This window comes from Paramisgurnus dabryanus, chromosome 6, assembly GCF_030506205.2.
Source record: "Paramisgurnus dabryanus chromosome 6, PD_genome_1.1, whole genome shotgun sequence".
NCBI classification, from domain to species: Eukaryota; Metazoa; Chordata; class Actinopteri; order Cypriniformes; family Cobitidae; genus Paramisgurnus; species Paramisgurnus dabryanus.
The window spans coordinates 26527736-26550088 of record NC_133342.1 but is presented as its reverse complement, the minus strand read 5'-3'; the positions used below and the strand labels follow the sequence as shown (position 1 = coordinate 26550088).

Genomic DNA, 22353 nt, shown 5'->3' with positions numbered 1-22353 from the left:
TTTTTGTAGTTTTCACTCGAACTACAGGACCACGACCCGACGGTTGGAAACTTCTTTAGTGGTTTTGGCCGATAGAGGGCTGCAAAGCGAATGTGAAAGTGCCGTTTACCCTGTTTCAAGTGGATGAACGACTGAAACTTTTTTTGGAAACGTTATTTTAAGGTTAAAAAAACTCTTTGGTGTTGCTTTAAGCTGAAATAAGAGATTTATTAAGTTCTTTTTTAAAAGTGTAAGTTAGGGGAGAGTCACTGATTAGACGACCAATAAAAGACAGGAGAATATGCAACTGTATTGTCATTACCTTTAATGATACTAGAAGCTAATTTTAGAAGGCCATTTGAACACTAGGGGGTGCCAAAGTAATACTAGTTTGAGGGAGAATCAATATGTGCAAGGCAATGATCTTGCCTGCAAACAATAAAATGCAAAAATATAGCGTCCTACATCTAATCTAAAACATTCCTCTATGCATTAAAATATTTTAGAGAAAAAGGTACCACAGTCGACAAACTACACTATACAATTGTGTTTGTGAAACAAAAACTTGAAAGTAGTGGTAAACTGTATAGTAAAGTGTTCATGTATAGCTCAATGGTAAAGCATTGCGTTAGCAGTGCAAAAGGTTATGGGTTTGAACCCAGGGAACACACATGTTAATTAAACATGTATACCTTGCAATGCAATGCAATGCATGGATAAAAGCATCTTTCAAATGCATAATGTAAACTTTTCTGATCAAAAATATACCCAAAATTTAAGGGAAGTATACATGAAGTGTTTGCTGGTTATCTGACAAATTTAAGCAGACTCTAATCTTGCCAGCCACACGTCATTTTTTTTTTTTTTAATTACTCAAACTCCTGTTTGTACAGGATGTAAATTAGCGCAAAGCGGAAACAGAGCTACAAGATTACAGAGCAGAGGGAGCAAGTAAAACTTTAAACCAGACACTGTGCATTTTATATAAAGCAGCCCATGAAACCTTCTGGATATAAGAAAGTGCTACTGCCTTGCCTGCTTGCTTTCTAGCTTCTTCTAAGAAATCATTGTCCCTATGGTATTACATTGAGGGTTGAAGGGAGGGTGTTGGATGGTATGAGCAAAGCCTTTGGGATGACTCGATGTGCAAAGCTCTCTGTCAATGTAACACCAGGATTTATTGCTTGCAAAACTCCTGCAGTTGTTCAATGCACATCAAGGCTTTTGTGTTAGTTAGCACCACAAATGGTGAATGAATAAAATATTATTGAACACACAGCTAATTATTTATGTTCATATTAAAAAACTGCAAAGCATGCATAATACAAGCATAAACATAAAAATAGGTATGTGAGAATTAAAACACCTTTGGGGATAGTTTTTTTGTCCGCTTCCCCCGCCGGTAACAGCATCCTCTCCCTCTCTAAATCATCAGCTTTCAGCCGTTTCTGGATCTCCTCCAACTGTTTTACTATGTCTGGGAATGAGGGCCTGAGCTTTGGATCCATCTGGGGTATATGTGGAGGCAACAGGAACATAAAAATACATCAGCATCTAAATTTGGAGTCGCACTAAGGTTTCTATCCCAAGAATGCTACGCTGGACAGAAATTGGTGCAGAATTGCTTTACAGAAACTAACATTGATGATGACGACATTTCATTACAATAACAACAACACAGAACTACAATACTTTAGGCAGTGTAGGAAACTGGGAACTAGTTTTTATTCAAAACTTACTCAATCCACAAGAGGATCTGAATTTGTGAGTCTAAATTGAAAGTAATAAGCAGTGCAAAATAATGCAATGATTAAAGTTATTTTGTTATTTAGTTTGTGTTGTCCTTGACTCAATAACAAACACTATTGTGACCAATGTAGTCTGATTCACAAATGACTCAAGCCGTATTAGTGGTACAAATGACTCATGTAAGCTCCCTCACCCCATTGAAATGAGTCTGCAATTGAATTAACAACTGAACTTTGGTCAAATTAAACTTAAAATAAACCAAGAACTGTTTTGCATTTAAAAAACAACGGTAGTATTGAGTTTTGATACTTGGAGTCAGATTCCAGACCAGAATCATCCCATTTTCATTTCTAAAGTGCCAAATATATTTGACCCTTGACCCAAAACTGTCATAAGTCGCACAGGTTTTTTTGTAGAAATAGACAACAAATACATTGTATGGGTGTTCAAAATGATTTTTTTGCTAAAAATCATTAGGATATAAAGTAAAATTCATGTTCCATGAAGATATTTTGTAAATTTTCTAAATCAAAAAGTATTTATTATCAGTAATATGTGTTGCTGAAGACTTAATTTGTACAACTTTAAAAGGCAATTTTCTCTTTTGCACCCTCAGATTCCAGATTTTAAATAGTTGTATATCGGCCAAATATTATCCTATCCTAATAAACCATAAATCAATGGATAGCTTATTTATTCAGCTTTCAGATGATGCATAAATCTCAATAAAAATTTCTCTTATAACTAGTTTTGTGTCCAGGGTCACTATGATTTGATAAAGACAAATTCTCTTACATTGCAGCAGTTAAAGGCGAGTTGTAGGTAGTCAGGGGGACAATCTCCAACCATATGCTGAAAGGCGTGATAATCCAAACCAAAGTTCTGCGATAGGGAGAGTTGCGGAACAGAGAAATAAAAACCTTATCTCCATTCTTAGAAATCAAGCCTTATAACCTCAAGCCACATAGCTTGCTCGAAAACATTTATATGATTATATGATAAGTCATAATGTTAAAATAGGAAGTTACTTACCTCAGTGCGTGGTAGATAGTCAGGATCAGCCTGTATCCTCGCAATGATCTCACATAAAATAATTCCATATGAAAAGATATCAGCCTAGACATGAACACAGATGAATGATAATGTGCTCCGATACATGCCGAACAGAACCACATTGAAGTGCAGAAGAAAGTCTAACCTTCTCATTGTAAGGCTCGTCTCTTAACACTTCTGGAGCCATCCAAAATGGAGAACCCACCACAGACAGCTTCTCATCAGAACTAAACACACAGACACATAAACAATAATTAAAGTGCTTAAATGCCAACGTCTAAAAGCCTACAAATGCTAACACAGGCTACATAAATACATGTACTTAATCGGGGTAAGTCACAATGGTCAAACGTGTCTGATCAGGGTCAGGTGAATCTGAAACCAGGAGCCATTATTCGACTGCTAGTTCAGCCAACCCACAGACTTGTTTTATTTGAAAAAATGTAGTCAATTATGCATTTATAATGACCAAATATCACCTGAGAGATCAGTTAGACCTGCAGTACTTTGATCAGGATGTCTTTGATGTGTTAATGTGTTATGTGGGAATAGGTTTTCTTTGAGCTGCTCTGGTATTATTAGCTCTCTTAAAAGTTGACTTTGGACGGTATGTTCTTTCTAAATCAGACATCCACACACCCCCACTGCCCTTATCGCTTGCGTCTTACTATTGATTTAACAAGTAACACTTTACAATAAAGGTCGTATTTGTTACCAATTAGTTAATGCATTAGCTAACATGAACTAGCAATTGTTCTACAGCATTTCTCAATGATTGTTCATGTTGATTTCTGCATTTACTATTGCATAAAAAACAAAACAAAGGGGCGGTTTAATGAACAAGGCTTATCCTAGTCCCAGACTAAAATGCATGTATTAATTTAAGAACCCATTGTAATGACATATCTTAACCAAGCGTGCTGCACAAGCCCTGAAAAGTGAAGCCAAAACGTCTCGATCGCCCCCCAGTGACTGGTCATAAACTCCGCCTCCCCATGTTATTCAATGGGACTTGAGACCAACTAAAAAAAATTAATTACACTTCAATTATCTTTTTTCCAAACCTGGTTTCTGTCATTTATTGTAGTTTTTATCACGCTGATGTACATTCAAATGTTTGTTTTTAAAATAGGTTTGTGTTTAGTTAGTTATTTAATGATATAAAAACGGTGGTGTCACGTCATGATTGACAGCTGTGATATCTTGTGATATGCGCATTCTGCGAGAGCGAGGGCGGGGTTTCGATTTCGCGGCTTCTCTTCCTGCTCACTACTGCGCATGACTGGTCCCGAAATCGCTACTGCGCAGACTCAAGACCCAAGATGTCAGCGCCATATCAGGACACTGGCAGCTTCACTTTTCACCAATGGAAGGCAGCGAACAGGCATCGTCCATCTTTTTTTTAACATCTATGATCTTAACATATAACAGTGTCATTGTTTTGTCTCAAGATGCACACCAGTGTTGTTTTTGTAAAGTTTATTTGTAAAAACTACTTTCATGTCCTAATATAACTGAGGCCTAGTCCTGGCTTAATCTAAACCCTGTGCAGGAAACTGCCCCCAAGTGTCGTAACATTTGTGTTAACACGCACTACTGTATGAACTAACATGATTAACTGTATTGACATTTACTAACATTAACATAAATTAAACGTGCTGAAAAACATTTATTAAGATTTCGAGGTAAACAGGAGGGTCGCTCACTTTACTCTTTAACACTGCAAACCACCATATTCATGAAGGTAATTTCTGCATATTTTATTCAGTTCTTAAGTTGGAGGGACAAGCATTGTCTCTGTTGCCTTTTACTCACTCATTAATGGGGATTTTCTCAGCCAGGCCGAAGTCTCCAACAACTGCAGTATAGCCATTCTCATCTGACTTGATCAGGCAGTTCTGAAATTATATTAAAAAACAATGAGTATGAGAACATATTGCTCATCCTGTGGGACGGTTTACGCTTGAGACTCAAACTGAAGTCAATTAGAATCACTTAAACAGAAAGTAATGATGTACTGTGAAAGCCAAGGGGTGAATCCCAGAGCTTATAATTACGCGAAATCCCAAAAGTGATAATGCAACAGCTGGGTTACATACAGCATGTCAGTGCATGCCATTAACATAAGAACATGAAGACTAATGCTTACTGATATACTCCTGTTTATTATTATATATATATAAAACTAGTGGTCAAGTGTACCTTGTAGGTTCTCACTTGGAAAGTCTGCAGAGAGGTAAACTTCACCTTATAGCACGTTGATTTACCAGTCAAGCTATAGACCAATTTAGAGGAAACGTCACAGTTACGTCACTGCAAGCTGCACGCGCAATGTGGTTGCAGAAAAACAGTGGAAATGAATTAGACACGAGTGAAACGAGCAAGATAACTCACTAGAAAATGTCCTGTTGTGCTGTTAAGTGTCAGAATAGGAATGCCAAAAAAAGATGGCTTTCATTTTTATAGAATACCATCGTCGAAGACACCATTTGAAGATAAACGTAGGTGTTTATGATTGCAATAAGCCCTTAAACGGACAGACTGGAGCGATGAAATCATCTAGAAATTTTTTCATATTTAGAATAGAAAATAAGTAGAGAAGATGTCCGGTGGTCTGTCGTTCCTTCTGTGAATTTCTTAGTGTTTTTATCACGTTATGTTTATAATTTATTTAGAATACGGTAAATGTTTTGTTATACTGAAAAAGCAATAATATCAAAAAAATATATTTTTCATAATTTTTTTCGTTTTCTATTATTTCTTTTTATTTCCTTATATCTTAGCTTATGTCTTCTTCCTGTTTGTTCTAAAATTATTATGTTTATATACTTAATAAATATATAAATATAGCCCACACACACACACACACACACACACACACACACACACACACACACACACACACACACACACACACACACACACACACACACACACACACACACACACACACACACACACACACACACATACACGATGTAAAGTGTTATTTATATATAAACAGGCCTTTTTAATTTGTGTGTAAACATAATACTTTTATAACATATTTATAGCCTACGTGTTGGTCTAAAGCTAAGGAAGAAATTATTGAAAACAGGAAAATGATGAAATATTTAATAAACGTTATTATATAGAATACATGATAGTATGTACTTCAGCGATTCATACTGTAAAAATAATAGATTTTGCAAAAAAGAAAAATACATATAAATTACATGCATGCATATCAGTAGCCAAGCCATTTTAACTTTTTATTTATCTAAAAAATAAACATAACGTGATTAAAACGCTAAAAGAAACATTGGACTAAAGGGAAACATAGGGGAATCAGACTTTGACAGAACACCGGATCCACAACAATCACAGTTTAATGCTAAAACACTTCTCACCGCTACTGCAGAGATATCACTTTCTGCAACCAGTTTGGCTCCGCCCACAAAAAACCTCATCTCTGTTTGCAAACACGAAAGTGGTTTATAGTTACAGTATTAAAGTTTACTTCAATATATTGAAAAGCTTGTCTTGTTTTGGGTGCACTGTGTAAAATCTGGCCTAATGCAAACCCAGCTGCAAAAGCTCAATTGGGTTCAATTGGGCCTTCTTTGGACCTACAATAACATTTTAAACTCAAGCAATGTGACTTTCTGTATTAAGTCTGAAAAGTAATTTGTACTTATTACTCAGCTCATTGGAATGCTTGATTCTAGGGGTGTAACGATTCATTCGTTTTCTCGATGCATCGATTACAAATCCTGCCGATGCATATGCATCGATCTTGAAACCTGGATTTTTGAATCGTGAATCGTTTGTTTCGATTTTATATTTAACAATCGAATGAATCGTGATTATATAACGAATATGATGGATAATAAAAAATATATAAATAAATTTTAAATTAGTTACATCTGCGACGTAAAATGAGCAGTGGATTACGTCACTACTCTTCAATTTGCGGCGCGCCTGTTTGCTGTCATTTGAATAAACACAGCAGACAGTGCACAAATGGAGGGACACGAAGGAGAACAACGCACCAGCCAACATGAGATCAAAGGTTTGGGATTACTTCAGTTTTCACGAAGTAAATTGAAAGACTGTCCGAAGTCCGTTGCAGTTTGCAGACATTGTAAATCTGAGTTAAAATACATTGGAAATACAACGAACCTTATTAGCAACCATCTCCGCAGATGCCATGCCATTAAGATAGACATACCTGCACTTAAAGCAGCTAGTATTTTAGGGTCAGACGTGAGAAGTGCTACTCCTTTACACACTTTGCTGTATTTACACACTTTGCTGTATTTCCTAAATGTTCAGGAAATGTATGCAATGTTTACAATAAACGTTTATGGTGCATTGAATATGTAGAAGTAGTATTATTTTTCTTGGTTTACTTGCTTTAATGTATTTTGAGTCCTAAGAAGTTAAGCTATTAAACTAAAGTCCTGAATCTAGTTAATGAAAATCTATTAAATGGTCATGAATTTCCCAAATATTTCTTTTATTTGCTCAGATGCAGATGTATACTAATTTATAGAACAGAATCGTTAATATTCGAATCAAATCAAATTTTATTGCTAATCGAATCGAATTGAATCGTTCTGGTTAGCAAAAATCGTTTTTGAATCGAATCGGAAACCTTTGAATCGTGAATCGAATCGATTCGCAGTCTACCCAAAGATTCACAGCCCTACTTGATTCTGATTGGCCAGTTGCGACATTTGCAGATTTGTTATTCCCAGATTTGAACAAATGTTCAAAATTATGAACTCATGGTAACCCAGATGCTGCAAATAATTTGGACAAGTACAGTTTAATATTACACAAAATGTAATATAAATATGTGTCTTTTAATAACATATATGATATTATATTTACAAATAATTCAACCAAATAGCGTGTTCGTGACATTTGAACGTCTTCTCCTAAAAACAGTAAGTAAACGGGTTTTCCTTGCAGAAGGTCTGCATACGTTAAAAAAATAACTACATTTTGGGAATAAAAAGCAGGATAATTTAGACAGAGACAGTTGTTATCGTAATAAATGCCTTATCCACTTCGCGTCAAGTTTTGATCATACTGTCGGCAGCTTATTTCTGCGATAACAACTGGCTGCCTATACATTATCCTGTACATATGACGATGATTGTAAGCAATAACAAAAATTGCCTTTACCTTGGATGTGAGATCTCTGTGGAAAATGCCCTTGAAATGAAGGTAACTAAGGCCCATGGCAATGTCTGAAGCCAGTTTGACCCGCGTGGCCCAGCTCAGGTACTTATTGCTGTCCAGCAGCTGTTCCAGGTTGCCACCATTAATGTACTGAGAAAAATAAAGATAGATCATTATCATAAACACCACAGGACAATCCTCTCTGAAGTCTTCATTTATTTTATTGTGGGATTGTGAAATAGACATCACAAAACTGAATGGTATATGTGCAATAGGGATGCATTACGATTAATCTATAGCAGAATAAAAGTTTTTGTTTACATCATATATGTGTGTGAACTGTGTATAATAATTATATATAATAAGAAATAAATAAACAAATAAATAAATATGCACACATGCATTTATAATTTTAAGAAAAAATATATATTTATATTTATATATAATATAAATTATAAATAAATATAAAAATGTATATACACATGTAAACATTTCTTGAATATATACCTGCATGTGTGTGCATTTATCTATAAAAAGTTATTATACACAGTTCACACACAAATATATAATGTAAACAAAAACTTTTCTTCTGCTATAGATTAATCGCGATTAATCATTAAGCATTCCTAATGTGCAATTTTCTTTAAAACCAGTTTTTGAGCATTTAACTAACTTGCTTAATAGTAGCCTGATGTGTTCATAAGCAGATCATCCGTGTCCTAATTTTGGGTTGTACAAAATTATCTATGCTGAACTATACTCCCACTTATATTTACCTAACAAAATAAGCCACGGCTGACTAAACCGAGAAGACTTTAGTAAGCGTTCACTGCTGTGTAAAAACCAACAGAAAGTGGGGAGGGTCAAGTGAAAATGACAGCACCTAAGAAACTGGTGGCGCCATGGCACAGCTTAGGTTGTCAATAGACCTGCATCTTTTTTAGTGCTTCCTACCATATAACAAAGATGATCATCAATTCGGGTCTAAGAAACTTATAGTAATAGCACAATGCGAGACAAGCAAGGAAAACTGGATAATAAATGTAAACCTTTCCAGTTTAGCATGAAAGTTATTATATTACAATAGTGACATTAGGGGGGTAGGTGACTTGGATTTCCAGAGCTAAATATATGGTGTGCACACGTTTTTACCTCCTTGGGCATGTCTATTTTTGCTTCGTTTGCTTCATTCAGCAGACAGGACCCATCGTTATATGTATGGGTCCAAACTAGTTTAGAACAAACATGGCACTTTTGCAATTTATTTAGCACTGGAAATAAAATACATACGTACTTACTACATACAATACAGCAGGAATCTCAAATTCATCTTTCTAAAATCAAGAGGAGGTGCACTGGACATATCACATGACATCTTGTATAAAGCCTTTGCGCATGGTAAAAAATGCTAGGTTATTTTCAACCCAGTGTTGGGTTAAAAGGGGACAATCTCATCCCTCTGTGTTGTAAATTAATTAATGCTGTGTTTCATCCCAAAATGCTGGGTTGCCCATTGTCTAGGTCAAATATAAAAAAAATCAAAACTCCTCAATAATTTTTATTTTTTCAAACAGAAAAACTGTTCTTATTGGCTTCATTTTGCGATTGTGTTGCGCATGTTCAGTATGGACATACAAGTTGCCCATCACTGAAACCATATCGCGTCTAGTTAGGACATGGTGCAAGGGTTACCCCTCTAATTCTGCTGCCTGCACCATTTGATCTGCGTTGACTATGAGTATTGCCTGACTGATAAAACAGAGGAGAATGGCACAGGCACAGGTTTGGTCACTGATGTGAATCCACTACTTTATAGGTCTCAATACGAGCTAATCCTCTGGGTAAAGCAGTAGCCTGTGAGTGGCTGGGTGCTGATGCAGGCTAAAGTAGAGGATGGTGAAAACCTTTATGTGGGTTGATTTCCAAGCCGCCGATTGACGAGAGACCTTATCTGTAATGCCATCAACTCACTCAACAGCCTTCAGATGAGTTGTCTTTACAGCTATTTAGCAAATGAAAAAAATCTTAATAGCACGAGCAACAGAAGGCTGTAGTGGCTTTCAATAACAGTATAATCCTTCAGCAGGCTAGACCTTTTACTGTCAACATGCATTAGACAAGCAGAGTAAAGGTCATAGGGCTAATGGCACAAACAATGTGCAATTGGCCCTGCAGTAGTTTAAACTCTACTGCTCATACTAACAGGGGCTTAACACTTGCTGTAAGTAAACGCTATGTCACACGCATTTAAAACAGCTGTCGGGGTATTAAACGTTTTAATAAGCAGACTTTTAAAAGCTTAAAGGTGCCAAAGAATGCATTGCAATAATATATAAAATTTTTCTCTGATAACCACATAGAAGGTATGTGGCTTTATTAAGTGCAAAAATATCCAAAGATGGTTTTACATGTCCATTTACAACCCTAGGATTTGCCTTTAGAATTAAATTGTATATAAAAGGGTCGTGAATAGGGATGCTCCGATCAATCAGCCATAGATCTGAATCAGTCGATCATTGCATTAAATGACTCGACATTTGCTGATCTCAGGAACCAATCTTTTTATTTAGTTTGGTCATCATAAGGCTCCTGAATGCGGGTGCAATTTAAGACCATTTTTATGCAGTGTGAGGCTTTTTACAACCCGTTGCTCATGTGCGACTTGCAAATTTGGATTTCTCTCTCTGGCTTTACAGAGATGTGTGTATTTTCTATGAGGGCGTACTCCGGTCCTAACATGCAGTGTGACACATCTTCACATCCCCATCAAACATAGTTTTGTCCCCCTTCCTCATTTTTTTTTTTTTTTGCATGTTTGTCACACTTTAATGTTTCAGATCATCAAACAAATTTAAATATTAATCAAAGATAATATTATTATTCATCTATGCCTAGGTAAATACAGTTTTCCTTTCTATGGCACCTTTAAGAACTAGATCTTTATGCAGCTGCATTTTCTTCTTCTTCATCAATACCGAGATTCCTTAGGGATGTTAAGCATGGGGGTTAATGGCAAATAATCACGATTTGTGTGTTTTAAAAATGATATACCATACACATCATAACACAAAAATGTTAAAGGGGATGTGGAATGCTAAAGATTTTTACAAATTTGGCTTAATTTAACTAGCTCGGTAATAGGATGAAGTAGCCATATCACCTAATATAGATTGATGCAGTTGCACTGGCATTTTTATTTGATAAGCTTAATGCATGTATTCTGCTTTGGAAATAAAACCACTCTCCTGTGTACTAAATGTTACTCATTAGCATTACTGTTTGTAAAATACCATTCATACAGCCATAACAAACACAATCTGAAATATAAAAATACATCAAGCCTTAAGGAACTGCTGTTAGTGTGGCTCTCTAAAAGAAAACTTCCCCTTTAGCCAATCTAAACAAGTAAACGACTAAAGACATAGTTTTTTATGTTTTTTTTTGCAGATCAATTAATATTGTTTTGTTTAATTTGAAGATCGATTACAAATCCCAGAATTAATTTGCAGAAACTCCCTATTTGAAACTATAGTATTTAGTCACTTACCTCTGTGAGAGCATGAAGCTGACCTTCCTGCACACAAACCCCCATGAATCTACAGAATCACAAACAAAACAACAACAAAAAGTTAGTTTAGTTTAATGTTCAGCAATACACAAGTACTGCATAAAAACTTCAGCATCTACTGTACAAGTTAAACATTTTATGGAACATCACCAAATGAAACATTAAACGAAGCATAATGGTAACATGGTAGAGTAAAAACTGGGGCATTGGCAGGATTATCAATGACTGAGCTGTGTTGACATTCTAGAAGGCTGTTGTCCAATAGGTATTTATTATGCTCTGTTTGTTTTATCAGTCAAAAAGAGCTTTTACAAATTATAATATGAACTCAAACAGGTCTATGGTGTTGTACAGCTATACAATGGAGTGTCTCTAGTATACATGAGTGAAAAATTATAATGTGAACAAGTACAGTGACACGGTAAAGCAGGATTTGTGCCATGAAAACAAAGAGTTAACTTCTACATCACTACCCGCTTTTGTACAGAGAGTGCAAACATGTTATTTTTCTGATGTACAGAAGGAAAACAAAATGCTATAATTTTAAATTGAATTGGACATTTAGTGACACCTGCTCTCGGATTTGCACCCATTTGTGCATCCATGGGCATTCTGGTCTGAAAACAAGGTGTCAAAAGGTAAAGACGTCAGTTGCGCGACAACTCACCTTCATCTGCCTCCGTAAAAAGTTTTGATGCGCGCAGCGGGGTTGAATGTCCGAGCTGCGCACGTGACAGATCACTAAGCAATATGATGACATGTGAGAGGGCTGTCTGTAATCGCGCACCAAACGACTCCGAATAAAAAACACAGACTTATCATTACGGTGGGTTCCAGTGTTAAGAGAGAGCTTTACTTCCTGCTTTTTTCAAAACAATCGCATTTTAATGACGAAAGCGCGCCCGGACTCGGATCGATAAGAAGTACAGTGTGAGTGCGTGCACCTGGGGGAGTAGGGAGGGGTGACAATCGCGCTGGGGCTTGGTTTGGATAATGTGAGTGCGCCCTTACAGGACTTTAGAAGGTGTGAAAAGCTGCTTGAACTGTAGCGCGGTAAGCAGATTTTTTTTTCCTTTTAAAAGTGCTAATATTGCATTTATTTAGATTTTTTTTAAATGCTACCCCACTGATTTATTGTATATGATGACTTTGTACCTTTGGATATGGAGATGAGAACCATTTTAAGTAATATTTTTCAAAACACTCAGGGCGCTGTCCAAATGCTGAAACCCTCTCTACACGTTTGTAAAATCTGCTGTTTGTTACAAATAAAGTATTTTAATTATGCAAACCTTTTTTTGTTTAGCAAATTTGTAAATTATTCTTATAAAACCTTTTTGAAAATACAGTGATCATGCATCATACTTTATCAGCAATTAAAACACTGCTTAACTTTACTCCATTACTGAAAGAATGACATTTAAAGAGAACCAAAGCTTTCATTTCAAAAATAACAATTTCAATAAATAGAACACTATGCATTTTTTAACATCAATCTTAAACTGGTGGTCTTCTTCCTCTGCTAGTTTTTCTGCTTACAAACTCCGTCATGTAAATAGCCAGTTCCCTTTGGCGTGAGCGCACCTGGCTTTTAAAGGGGATGAGAGTTGAGACTCTCAATGGTTTATTAACGTTTTGCTCCAAAACGCACCCATTACTCATTACAAGAATAGGAACAACCCTTTTAGACTGTGCACCAGGCGCACAGACCATTTTTTCCACCTTCAAGCTAGCAAAAGTGGATTCGGAAACACCCTTTTAGACTGTGCGCCAGGCGCATTGACCATTTTTCCGTCTTTAAACTAGCAGAAGTGGATTCGGACACACCCTGTTAAACTGTTTGCCATGCATTTTAGACCATGCAGTGAAATAGTTAAAATACTAATTTGTTCGCAGCAACACAAACAAATCAATGTCTCTAAACGTTTGTCCCTACAGACTCATAAACCCCAAGCATGGCTTTTATTGGGGCTTTGTTTTAAGATTTATTTGACAAAGACCACCCATAGCCCTCTCCTGTATGCATTATTGTCTCTCCGCCCCATCAACACAATACAACAATGGTGAAACTGTAAGATACACACGGCGTCATGGTCTCTCTCACCTTAATCCACCCACAAACTCAAATTCTGCTGTAAACACCAAGCCAAGCACCACACAAATAGAAGGAATACCAGATGTATTTAGGAAGACACAAATGTGCATAACAACACTGTTTGTAATACAACTACATCACCATTCTAGGTTGCCGGCTGGTAGACAAACATTTTCTCTGATGCCAAACCCATTTTATTTTAGATTTTATTGTATTTTATGATTGTTTTGTACGGTACTTTGGTCAGCATATGGGGTGGTCACACTAGACTTTGAGCATGCAAATATGGGTGGAGAGTGCTTCTTCCATCTTTGCTTTACATTAGAAAGAAACGTCACACCTTGATGTACAAATTTTCTAGTGGTCACGTCTTCGCAGGTCAGAATTTACCACACTTGAACTTTGGTACACAGCAAAATATCTTCACACGCGCATTTGCATGCATATGAACAGACGAAAACTTTTTGGTGACCGCCTCTTAAATGTTTAGAGCACGACTTCAGCTTGGAGTGAGATCTACCAAGGGGGAAGTGTGCACAGAGGGTTGGCTATTAACTTTTTCCCTGCCATTGACGAGTTTTCTTGTCAGTTTAAAAAATTTCCTTAACAATGACAGTTTCCTGACGAGTTTTTACGGTAATCTGGAATTCCGCTATTACCCACTAGCTCTAACCCAATTTATAAAAAAACTGAAGCAAAAACAAATTTTTCGACATTTTAAATTCCATGTATGTTTTGATAATCATTCTGAATCCGATCTCTAACAAAATTTCTTTGCAAAAATGCAATTATTTAAGCTTTTTGCTCAAAATTTGGTGTTTTTGAAAAAACTTACCCATATTTTTCCTGTTTTGTTTTTTTGAAAGCAGAGGGTTTGTTCTTTCATTTGATATATTTGTACGTTTATTTATTTATAGAAAAAAATTGATGGAAGGAATATTTTGAAACTTTTGTAAAAAAAAAAAAATTTCACAAAAAAAAAAATGCTGGTAAAGAATGATTTTATTAATATTATTATTTAGTAAACGATTATTGAAGAATTTAAACTAAATTACTAAAGTAACCATTTGCCAAACCACTTATTTAATTATAGTGTGAATCTTTTGCTATTTCTGTGTTGAATTGTTGGAAAAATCTACGGAAAAAAGGTTTACAATAAAAATCAAATTAGATTTTAGAAATTAAATCAAAATGAAAGCTTTTGCTGAGTTTATAGTCCTGACCTTATAGTCTCTGTTATTTTTTTATCAAATTCTATTACTTTTCCTCCAGATAAAAGTGCCCAAAAAGTCTGATCTAATTAATACTGGTCTCTGTAAAATGTATGCAGATGACAGCAGATTTGATTCAGTTCATCCGGTTCATCTATTGTTTGTCAAATATCAAATAGTTTTTACTCTTATTAAAAACTGTCACAGCAAACATCATGCAGGATTGTAGTGCTCACAAACACGCACACGTGGGGGTACTCAGTGAATATTATTTAAATTTTATGAAAATTATTTAAAATGTATTATTTGGATATTTAAATCTGCCGGAATGGTCCAACACTATACATAAACATTATCTGACCCCATGCTCTGTTTCAGCCCTAGGTAATCCCACCTGACAAAACTCACTAGCTTAATTTAGCTGATATGAAGTAGTAAGACGACGGTTTTTCCAAGGGCAATGATCTCAATGTAATCTACACTCAGGATGTAGTTTCAGTCCATGCATTGTTAATGGATTTCTGACCTGATTTCTGTGGAACGGATGAGGAAAAGGTCATCCCTGCATTTCCATCACAAAGTAGAACAAGAGATTCAAATCAAAAGCCCCACTCTTTAAAAGACTGCATTAATTTTGAGTTGCTGGAAGCACATAAAGGGAGACACACTCCCTGTTCAAAGAAAATCTAATATTGATATTAAGCTACATCAGGCACTGCTTTATATGAATGTTGAAAACACATGTTAATTTCTTACAAGTTTGTTTAATTTCCTTTTATTGGCAACAGTTCCTTAGTTTCTTATTAGCATAAACCACAACTGCAAAAAAGCAATAAAACCACCAACTACATAAAATAACCACACCGAAAGACTATCTGCAAAACAAAGCCACGGCCAAAAATTTGGCATTACTGTGGCCTGGCTTTTTCTTTTTCACTCAATAAAATATAGTTTAAAAAAAATCCCCCAACAATAGGTCCAACACTAGTGCTCCGGCCCTCCAGGGTAAGATTTGGGGAACCCTGCCATAGGCCCCCCCCAATGTAAAAATGTCAAACTTTTCTGCAAAAATAAATGTTTATAGCCAGGTAAAATTTTTTTTTATATATAGCTAATTGTTACCTTCATGACAAGTGTGAGGGGTGTGAATTTTTTTCATATTGATAAGGTAGGAAAGACAATATTAACTCCTGTCACCATTGCATTGTGAGCTAATCTTCAAAACATGGTAAGTGTGTCATATTTCCGGCTGAAGTCAGAAGTATTAAGGCCAATCACTATGTCTGGCCAATCGGAGAACACAGCACTTTTTCAGAACGATGAGCTTTGTATAAAGTCAATGCGTTTGAGAAAGGCAGGGATTAATGGAGCAACAATAATGTACGGTATGTGGAAAATAATGTGTTTTTTTAACCATAAACCACTCCAACACATTGTATTATACCAAATAATGTTTAGCAATCTAAAAGGGGCTCTTTAAAAAGGGGGGGGGGTCTTTTCGATAGTTCCGGACTGACTTCCTGTTTCAATAAAAATTACGCCACCACATTAAATAATGCTGTGCATTTCAAGGCAAATCAAATATTTGTAGATAAACAATGCTTCAACAGATTTACAGAGAGGTGACAATACACACAAAGAAAGAGAGAACATTACTTACTCTGTGCGTATACATTAAAAAAGGTGTTATGCTAAACTGTGCAAACCTGAGAATGTTGGGGTGGGAGAGTCTGTTCATAAGCTGAACCTCTCGTAGCATGTTGGCACGATTACTGCTCAGGGTGTTCATCTTTAGAGCCATAACCTGACCCGAGGCTCTGTGACGCACCTAAAAAAAACAGACCACAAGCCATTAATAATAACTCAATAATAAAAGGTTATTGAAAAAAAAATACAAACCTAATCATTCAAGTTCTTATATGCATACATAATGCATCTTTAAATAAATAAAAATTGTATCTCAGCCCATCTCACATGCTATGTTTTTAAGGATCGTTCCTAACAGCTGCTGTTATGCAATTGTACAAAATGTTCATTTTGTTGTTTCTTGAGTGCATTTCGGAAATGACCCACACCTTACCATAACCTCGTAAATTAGCTTCCCAGGTGTCAAAAGAAACAATGCAATGTTATAAAATCAGGGCTTCTCAAACCTGTCCTTGGATGATCACTTAAAATCCGATAAAAACTGAAATATCTACCCAATTAGATTTTTCACTCATCATGGCTAAATTAAGCACTTTATTAGGGTATTCAAATGTAGAAGTGTAGCCTACTTTTAAAAGTGCAAAAGCCACAGAGTAATATTAATATAATCATTTAGATTTTTATATTTTAAGCCTTAAATAAAATGTCTTTAAAAATGTCAAATTTGCTAAATTGCAGTTAGCACCAATAGCGATTTCCGATTGATTGTGCAGCCCTACTATGAGCTGTTGGTTGTAGTTCTGGAAAAGTATATTATGTGAAAGATAACACGGGTATGGAATTGGAACTCGGTAACTATGCAGACTAGAGATGCATTAATGTTTCACACCAAACAAGTCATTATCATTTTTCACGCCAAAAATTTCATTTTGGTGAATCACTGATGTAGGACAGTTTTCTTTTGCGCAAACATTTAATAAAACTGAAAATGTGAAAAAGCACAACAGGACCCCTTTAAATTCCAGGAGAGAAAGAAAAAAAAATCAAGCCTATAACATTAGACCTGCAATATCACTTAGGGAAAATGTCAAATATTGCCAAAAATTCTAAAGATACTCGTAAAACAATCAATATATATTCTATCACAAAGAAATAAAGAAAAGAAAGAGAGGAACACTGCAAATCACAAGAAGGTCAGTTAGACATTTCACAACATCTCTGAAATGTGCATTTGCAGAACTGTTTCTTAGTTTCCCCTTTCATCTAGCTGCCCAATAAAGAGTCATTCAGGAAAGAAATATCAACCACAGGATGTTTTCACGACTGAAACAATACTTTTATATCTCTAAAACGCTGACTTTCTAAAACTTTATGCAGAGATGGAAAATAAGACACAACACACATTCAGGAACCAAAAATTTTAAATCTGTTGTTAACATTTGCGACCCCCCCAATCATACATCCAGTTTTATCAGTGCTGCCCTTGCTGCCAATACTTGATGCTAACATAACTAGGTGATATAAAATGCAATCGATATGTCATTTTCCGTTTTGGAATCCTTCCCATAATCCCCCTCCTGTTCTATTTTCCCCACCTGCAGTGAGAGCCGCCTGCTAGACATGGACCCAGATGCTGCATCCTCAATACAACCCAAACTAACAATCTGTTCTACTATTATCAGCTCAGCGTGTCGTCCAATCAGCTTGTCTCCATGCATCAAATCCAGTGTCTTAGGGAAATATTGCAGTTCCGCAAATGAAGACGGATTAGAAGATTATGCAATAAAATTATTTAGGGATTCTCTGCCTTGTAGTGGGGGTGTTCAAGATATTTGTTCAAGCTCGTGATGTGGGTATAGATTCGTAAGTCATTTGTTCCAATCAACAGGAAAAGGCCATTGTTGCATTAGCTTCCCAGACATGTTCACAAAGAAACAGCAAACACAGTTGGCATTTGGCTCATTGCATTACCCCTACATGAGCCACATGCAGACACCCCCTGCCTGTCACCCTAAAGCTATACACTCCTAAATCTTAGCTACCTGTGTCAAGAGAAATAGCATAACAGATATTCTCATACAGGATATGCTGCATATCCAAAACAATAAAATCTTTTACATGTAAATAAATACATATTTCCCAAGTAATTGGTTTCTGGGTTGCAAACTATTTTAAAAAGTATTTCTACAAGTAGTTACTTATAAAATAGCAATTTACATAATGAGTTTAAAGTTCTTCAAAGGTCTGAGCATTTGCATATCCTAGACACCAACCTTATACAAAAAAGGCTATACCTAGATGCTGGAGGCTGTAAAGACAGATTCATTGCTATGCAGAAACAAATCTGTGTGCACAAAGCACCTAAACATAGTCTGGTTTGTGTTATCTTGTTGTCAATTTGCGATATTTGGATTACATTACCGAGGATATTTTTGGAAACTAATATGCTGTTTATTGTAAGAATGTGTGAAAGAGCTGACTGCTATGGAGGAACTGATAACGGGCAGCATGCTGAGACACTGTTCTCTTAAGGCTTTTTTGACCTTCAACATTTTATTGAGTTATTCAGTGAATATAAACCCCTAGAGCCTACTGTACTACTGATGCTTAGCATCATGGGTCGTCTTTGATTCACAACAATGTTAGAATCATAAGGATATAAGGTGCATGGAATGGCAAACTAGATTTAAACAAAAACGTTAAGCCACTTAAATCAACACAGTAAAGCAAGAGGTTCAGGAATCGCAACTCTCTAACATGACACCGTTTCACATTTCCTTACATAACAAAATGTCTCTTGTTTTCTAGCACTGATGCTTTGTGACCATAAATAGCACTTAGTGAGAACTGTGAAGATACTGGTAATTAAGCCACTTAACCACCAGCTCGCTATAATCTATGTAAGATGTCGCTGAAAAACCACTATATCTATAATAGTGTTTAGAAGTAGTTTTTACTGTCACAAACCAGAAAAGCTACTTTAAGCAAAAATGCATAAGGGACTAATAAAAACGCTTAGGTTACTCACGTAACCCCGGTTCCCTGAAATAACGGGAACGAAGCATTGCGTCAGTTAGCTGACGCTATGGGGGAAACTCCTGTTTACTCCGTGACTGAAGCCTATTGGTTAACGTCTGTACAAAGTACAGACCAATGACGTTTGAACCCGCGCGCGGGAGGAACGCGTCCCTATATAAGCGCGGTTCAATCGTCAGCAGCTCATTATTATTCGACTGAAGCGCGCAGCCGAATAACACTCGCTGCGTAGACGTTTGTAGCACGGCAAGAGACGCAATGCTTCGTTCCCGTTATTTCAGGGAACCGGGGTTACGTGAGTAACCTAAGCGTTCCCTTTCAATACGGTTCACTTCGCATTGCGTCAGTTAGCTGACGCTATGGGGGAACGTAATCCCATCACGCCGTGCATACACAACGTACTGAAGTGCCTTACCGGAGAGACACTGCGTGTGGCCCTATACCCGGCATATTCACAGCTTTAAAAGCAAATGTGTAAGCACCATATAAATTGTTGACGCGCACACGGTGGGGTGTTAAACGCACCGGGGGCACATAACATAGCACAAGACGGCGAGGTACGCGCCGCGGCTGTGCGAGATAAGTAAATTCAGAGTCACGTTGGTGAGCTCGCTGAGCGCACCGTGGTGTACACATAAAACGCATGAGCGTGCATGATTGAGCCGAGAGAACCTGCGCTCGTAGGGCAGGGACGTCTAAGCTGTACAATCTGACAACGTAGACGGCGAAGACCAGCCGGCCGCGTAGCAGATATCAAATATAGATATAGATACCCCTGTAGACCAAGTTCATGAAGAAGCCAAACTCGCACAGAGTGGGCTCTATATAGGACATAGCTCATAGAGGGGCGTGAGCCGGTGCGATGGTTTCAACGATCCATCTAAATAACCACTGTTAGCAACAGACATACGTAGTGAGTGATCTGCGCAGCTCACGAACGGCCGATCTGACTATAATATGCGGCAGAACGGTTCGTAGCGTGGGATTATACAGATACCACAATAGTGTGAACCCCGGTGCACCCTCGAGCGCATCGGGATGCATATAGGTAGTATTATAGTGCACAGATCGGTGAGCTTTCCAAGCGCGCCGTAAATGTGTATTGACTATAAATTGCACGGGCACAGGTGAACACTTGAATACATCGTGAATGCATATAGATGAATCAGAGTGTTATAATGCACAGGCCGGCAAGATTCTCGAGCGCGCCGTCATGTGTTCTGATAATAAATTGTGCGCACACGGGTGAACTCTTCAGTGCACCGTGAATGCGTATAGATAAATCAGTGCACACAACGCGCCGTGAATGTGTACAGATATGATTGATGAACGTAACGGTGGGCACCCAACGCACCGTGAACGTACACAGATGAACAACAATGTATGTGTCACAAAGCATAACACAGCTGTGTATACAGGTGAGCTTTCCCAAGCGCATCTTATTGTATACCAAAATGTTATAGCGTGTACATGTGAGCTTCTCTAAGCGCACGGTGGACGCATATAATTAAAACCCATATCGTGCATACAGGTGAGCTAATGGGCGCACCTTTAATGCAACAAACCTCAGTAGTGCGCGAAGCAGGGATGTCGAAGCTGTAAACTGACAACGTGGACGGCGGGGACCAGCCGGCCGTGTCACAATTGTCAAATGAGAAACCTCTAAGACCATGCCCATGCTCTAAGACAAGTGAGCATAATTGTCACGGGAGGTGATAACGTCAACGATCCATAAATAGCCTGTATTGACAGGTGCTCTAGTGAGTGATCTGTGACGCAGATAAACAGCTGATCGTCTGATGTACGTCAGACGTATGTGTCATACAGGACCTTGGACAGTTCCAGAGCGCTGTGCCTCGGGCACCGTCCGCATCTGAGAAATGACAGGCTTATGAATAAAGTGAATGGCCAGCCGTAAAAGCATGGTTCGCTGTTACCGCCGCCGTCCGCATCTGAGAGATGACAGGCTTGTGAATTAAATGAATGGTCGGTCGTAAAAGCGTGGTTCGCTGTTATCACGGCCACATAGATATAGGTAGGGGAGAGAGCCGCCGTGCCTCTGTAGTGAGGAGAAAAGTGTTCCCCCGGCGATTCGCGGGGGGTTTTTACTTTCAAATGTCACTAGACAGAATGGATCAGACTTTGCATAAGGACGCCTCGTGAAAGGTGTCCTAGCAGCTTGTGTCAATGTGTCATAAGGCACGTAATGTAGGTCGTGTCCCACGGATGCCATCTCCGCACGCCCATCGTAATGGGTTAATATTGGTAGTTTAAGCATGAGATGCGTATCACCCTGATTGAACATAGCTTATAAAGCGATGCAATGGGTTTATAAAGGAGATGACTCGTCAGCTTGTTCAGGGGGCGAGATCTCAGTCTGGTTCGGTAAATAATGAAACCACCGTAGATTGCCCGACCGCATTATCACAATAACACGGTCGAGAGTGCTGCAGTGCTAAATCATCCTCATAATGTACCGTATTCACAGTACAAGGTGATTTATATGAGACAAACGGCGTTCCACGCGCCGAAGGCTGATTGCCGTCGTAAAGCGTGTTCAACCCACAGCAAATGCTGGGCTAGCTCGTAATGACAGCACTTCATGCAGCCGTGTGTAACTTAAGCAAGCTTCCCGGCCGTCAGCTCGGGGCGGGACCTTTGCTTAGTCAAACTGAAGTGGACTTATGAACAGAATGCCACGATATTCAGCTCTCTGAGGCTCGTTAGAGGGGTACGTGTGCCCGTCTTAAACGAGATGCCGCGCGCGTCTGACTGTGCGCGCGCTTTAAGCTTTGAAACTTATTGTGGCGGGTAGCAAGCTCACTTGAGGTTGATATTACCCTTAA

At 37.7% G+C, this 22353-nt stretch overlaps 1 protein-coding gene across 2 annotated transcripts in view; it reads right to left on the bottom strand.

The window, feature by feature from the left end:
• tesk2 (testis associated actin remodelling kinase 2) overlaps positions 1-22353 on the bottom strand; it is a 34054-nt gene that overhangs the window by 4110 nt on the left and 7591 nt on the right. For both annotated transcript variants that reach the window (XM_065276388.1, XM_065276387.1), the window contains exons 3-10: positions 16531-16652; positions 11498-11546; positions 7954-8100; positions 4597-4679; positions 2927-3008; positions 2761-2844; positions 2524-2610; positions 1346-1487 (exon numbers count right to left, since the gene is read on the bottom strand). In XM_065276388.1, coding sequence (XP_065132460.1) covers positions 1346-1487; positions 2524-2610; positions 2761-2844; positions 2927-3008; positions 4597-4679; positions 7954-8100; positions 11498-11546; positions 16531-16652 — 796 coding nt within the window. The remainder of the gene's footprint in view (positions 1-1345; positions 1488-2523; positions 2611-2760; positions 2845-2926; positions 3009-4596; positions 4680-7953; positions 8101-11497; positions 11547-16530; positions 16653-22353) is intronic.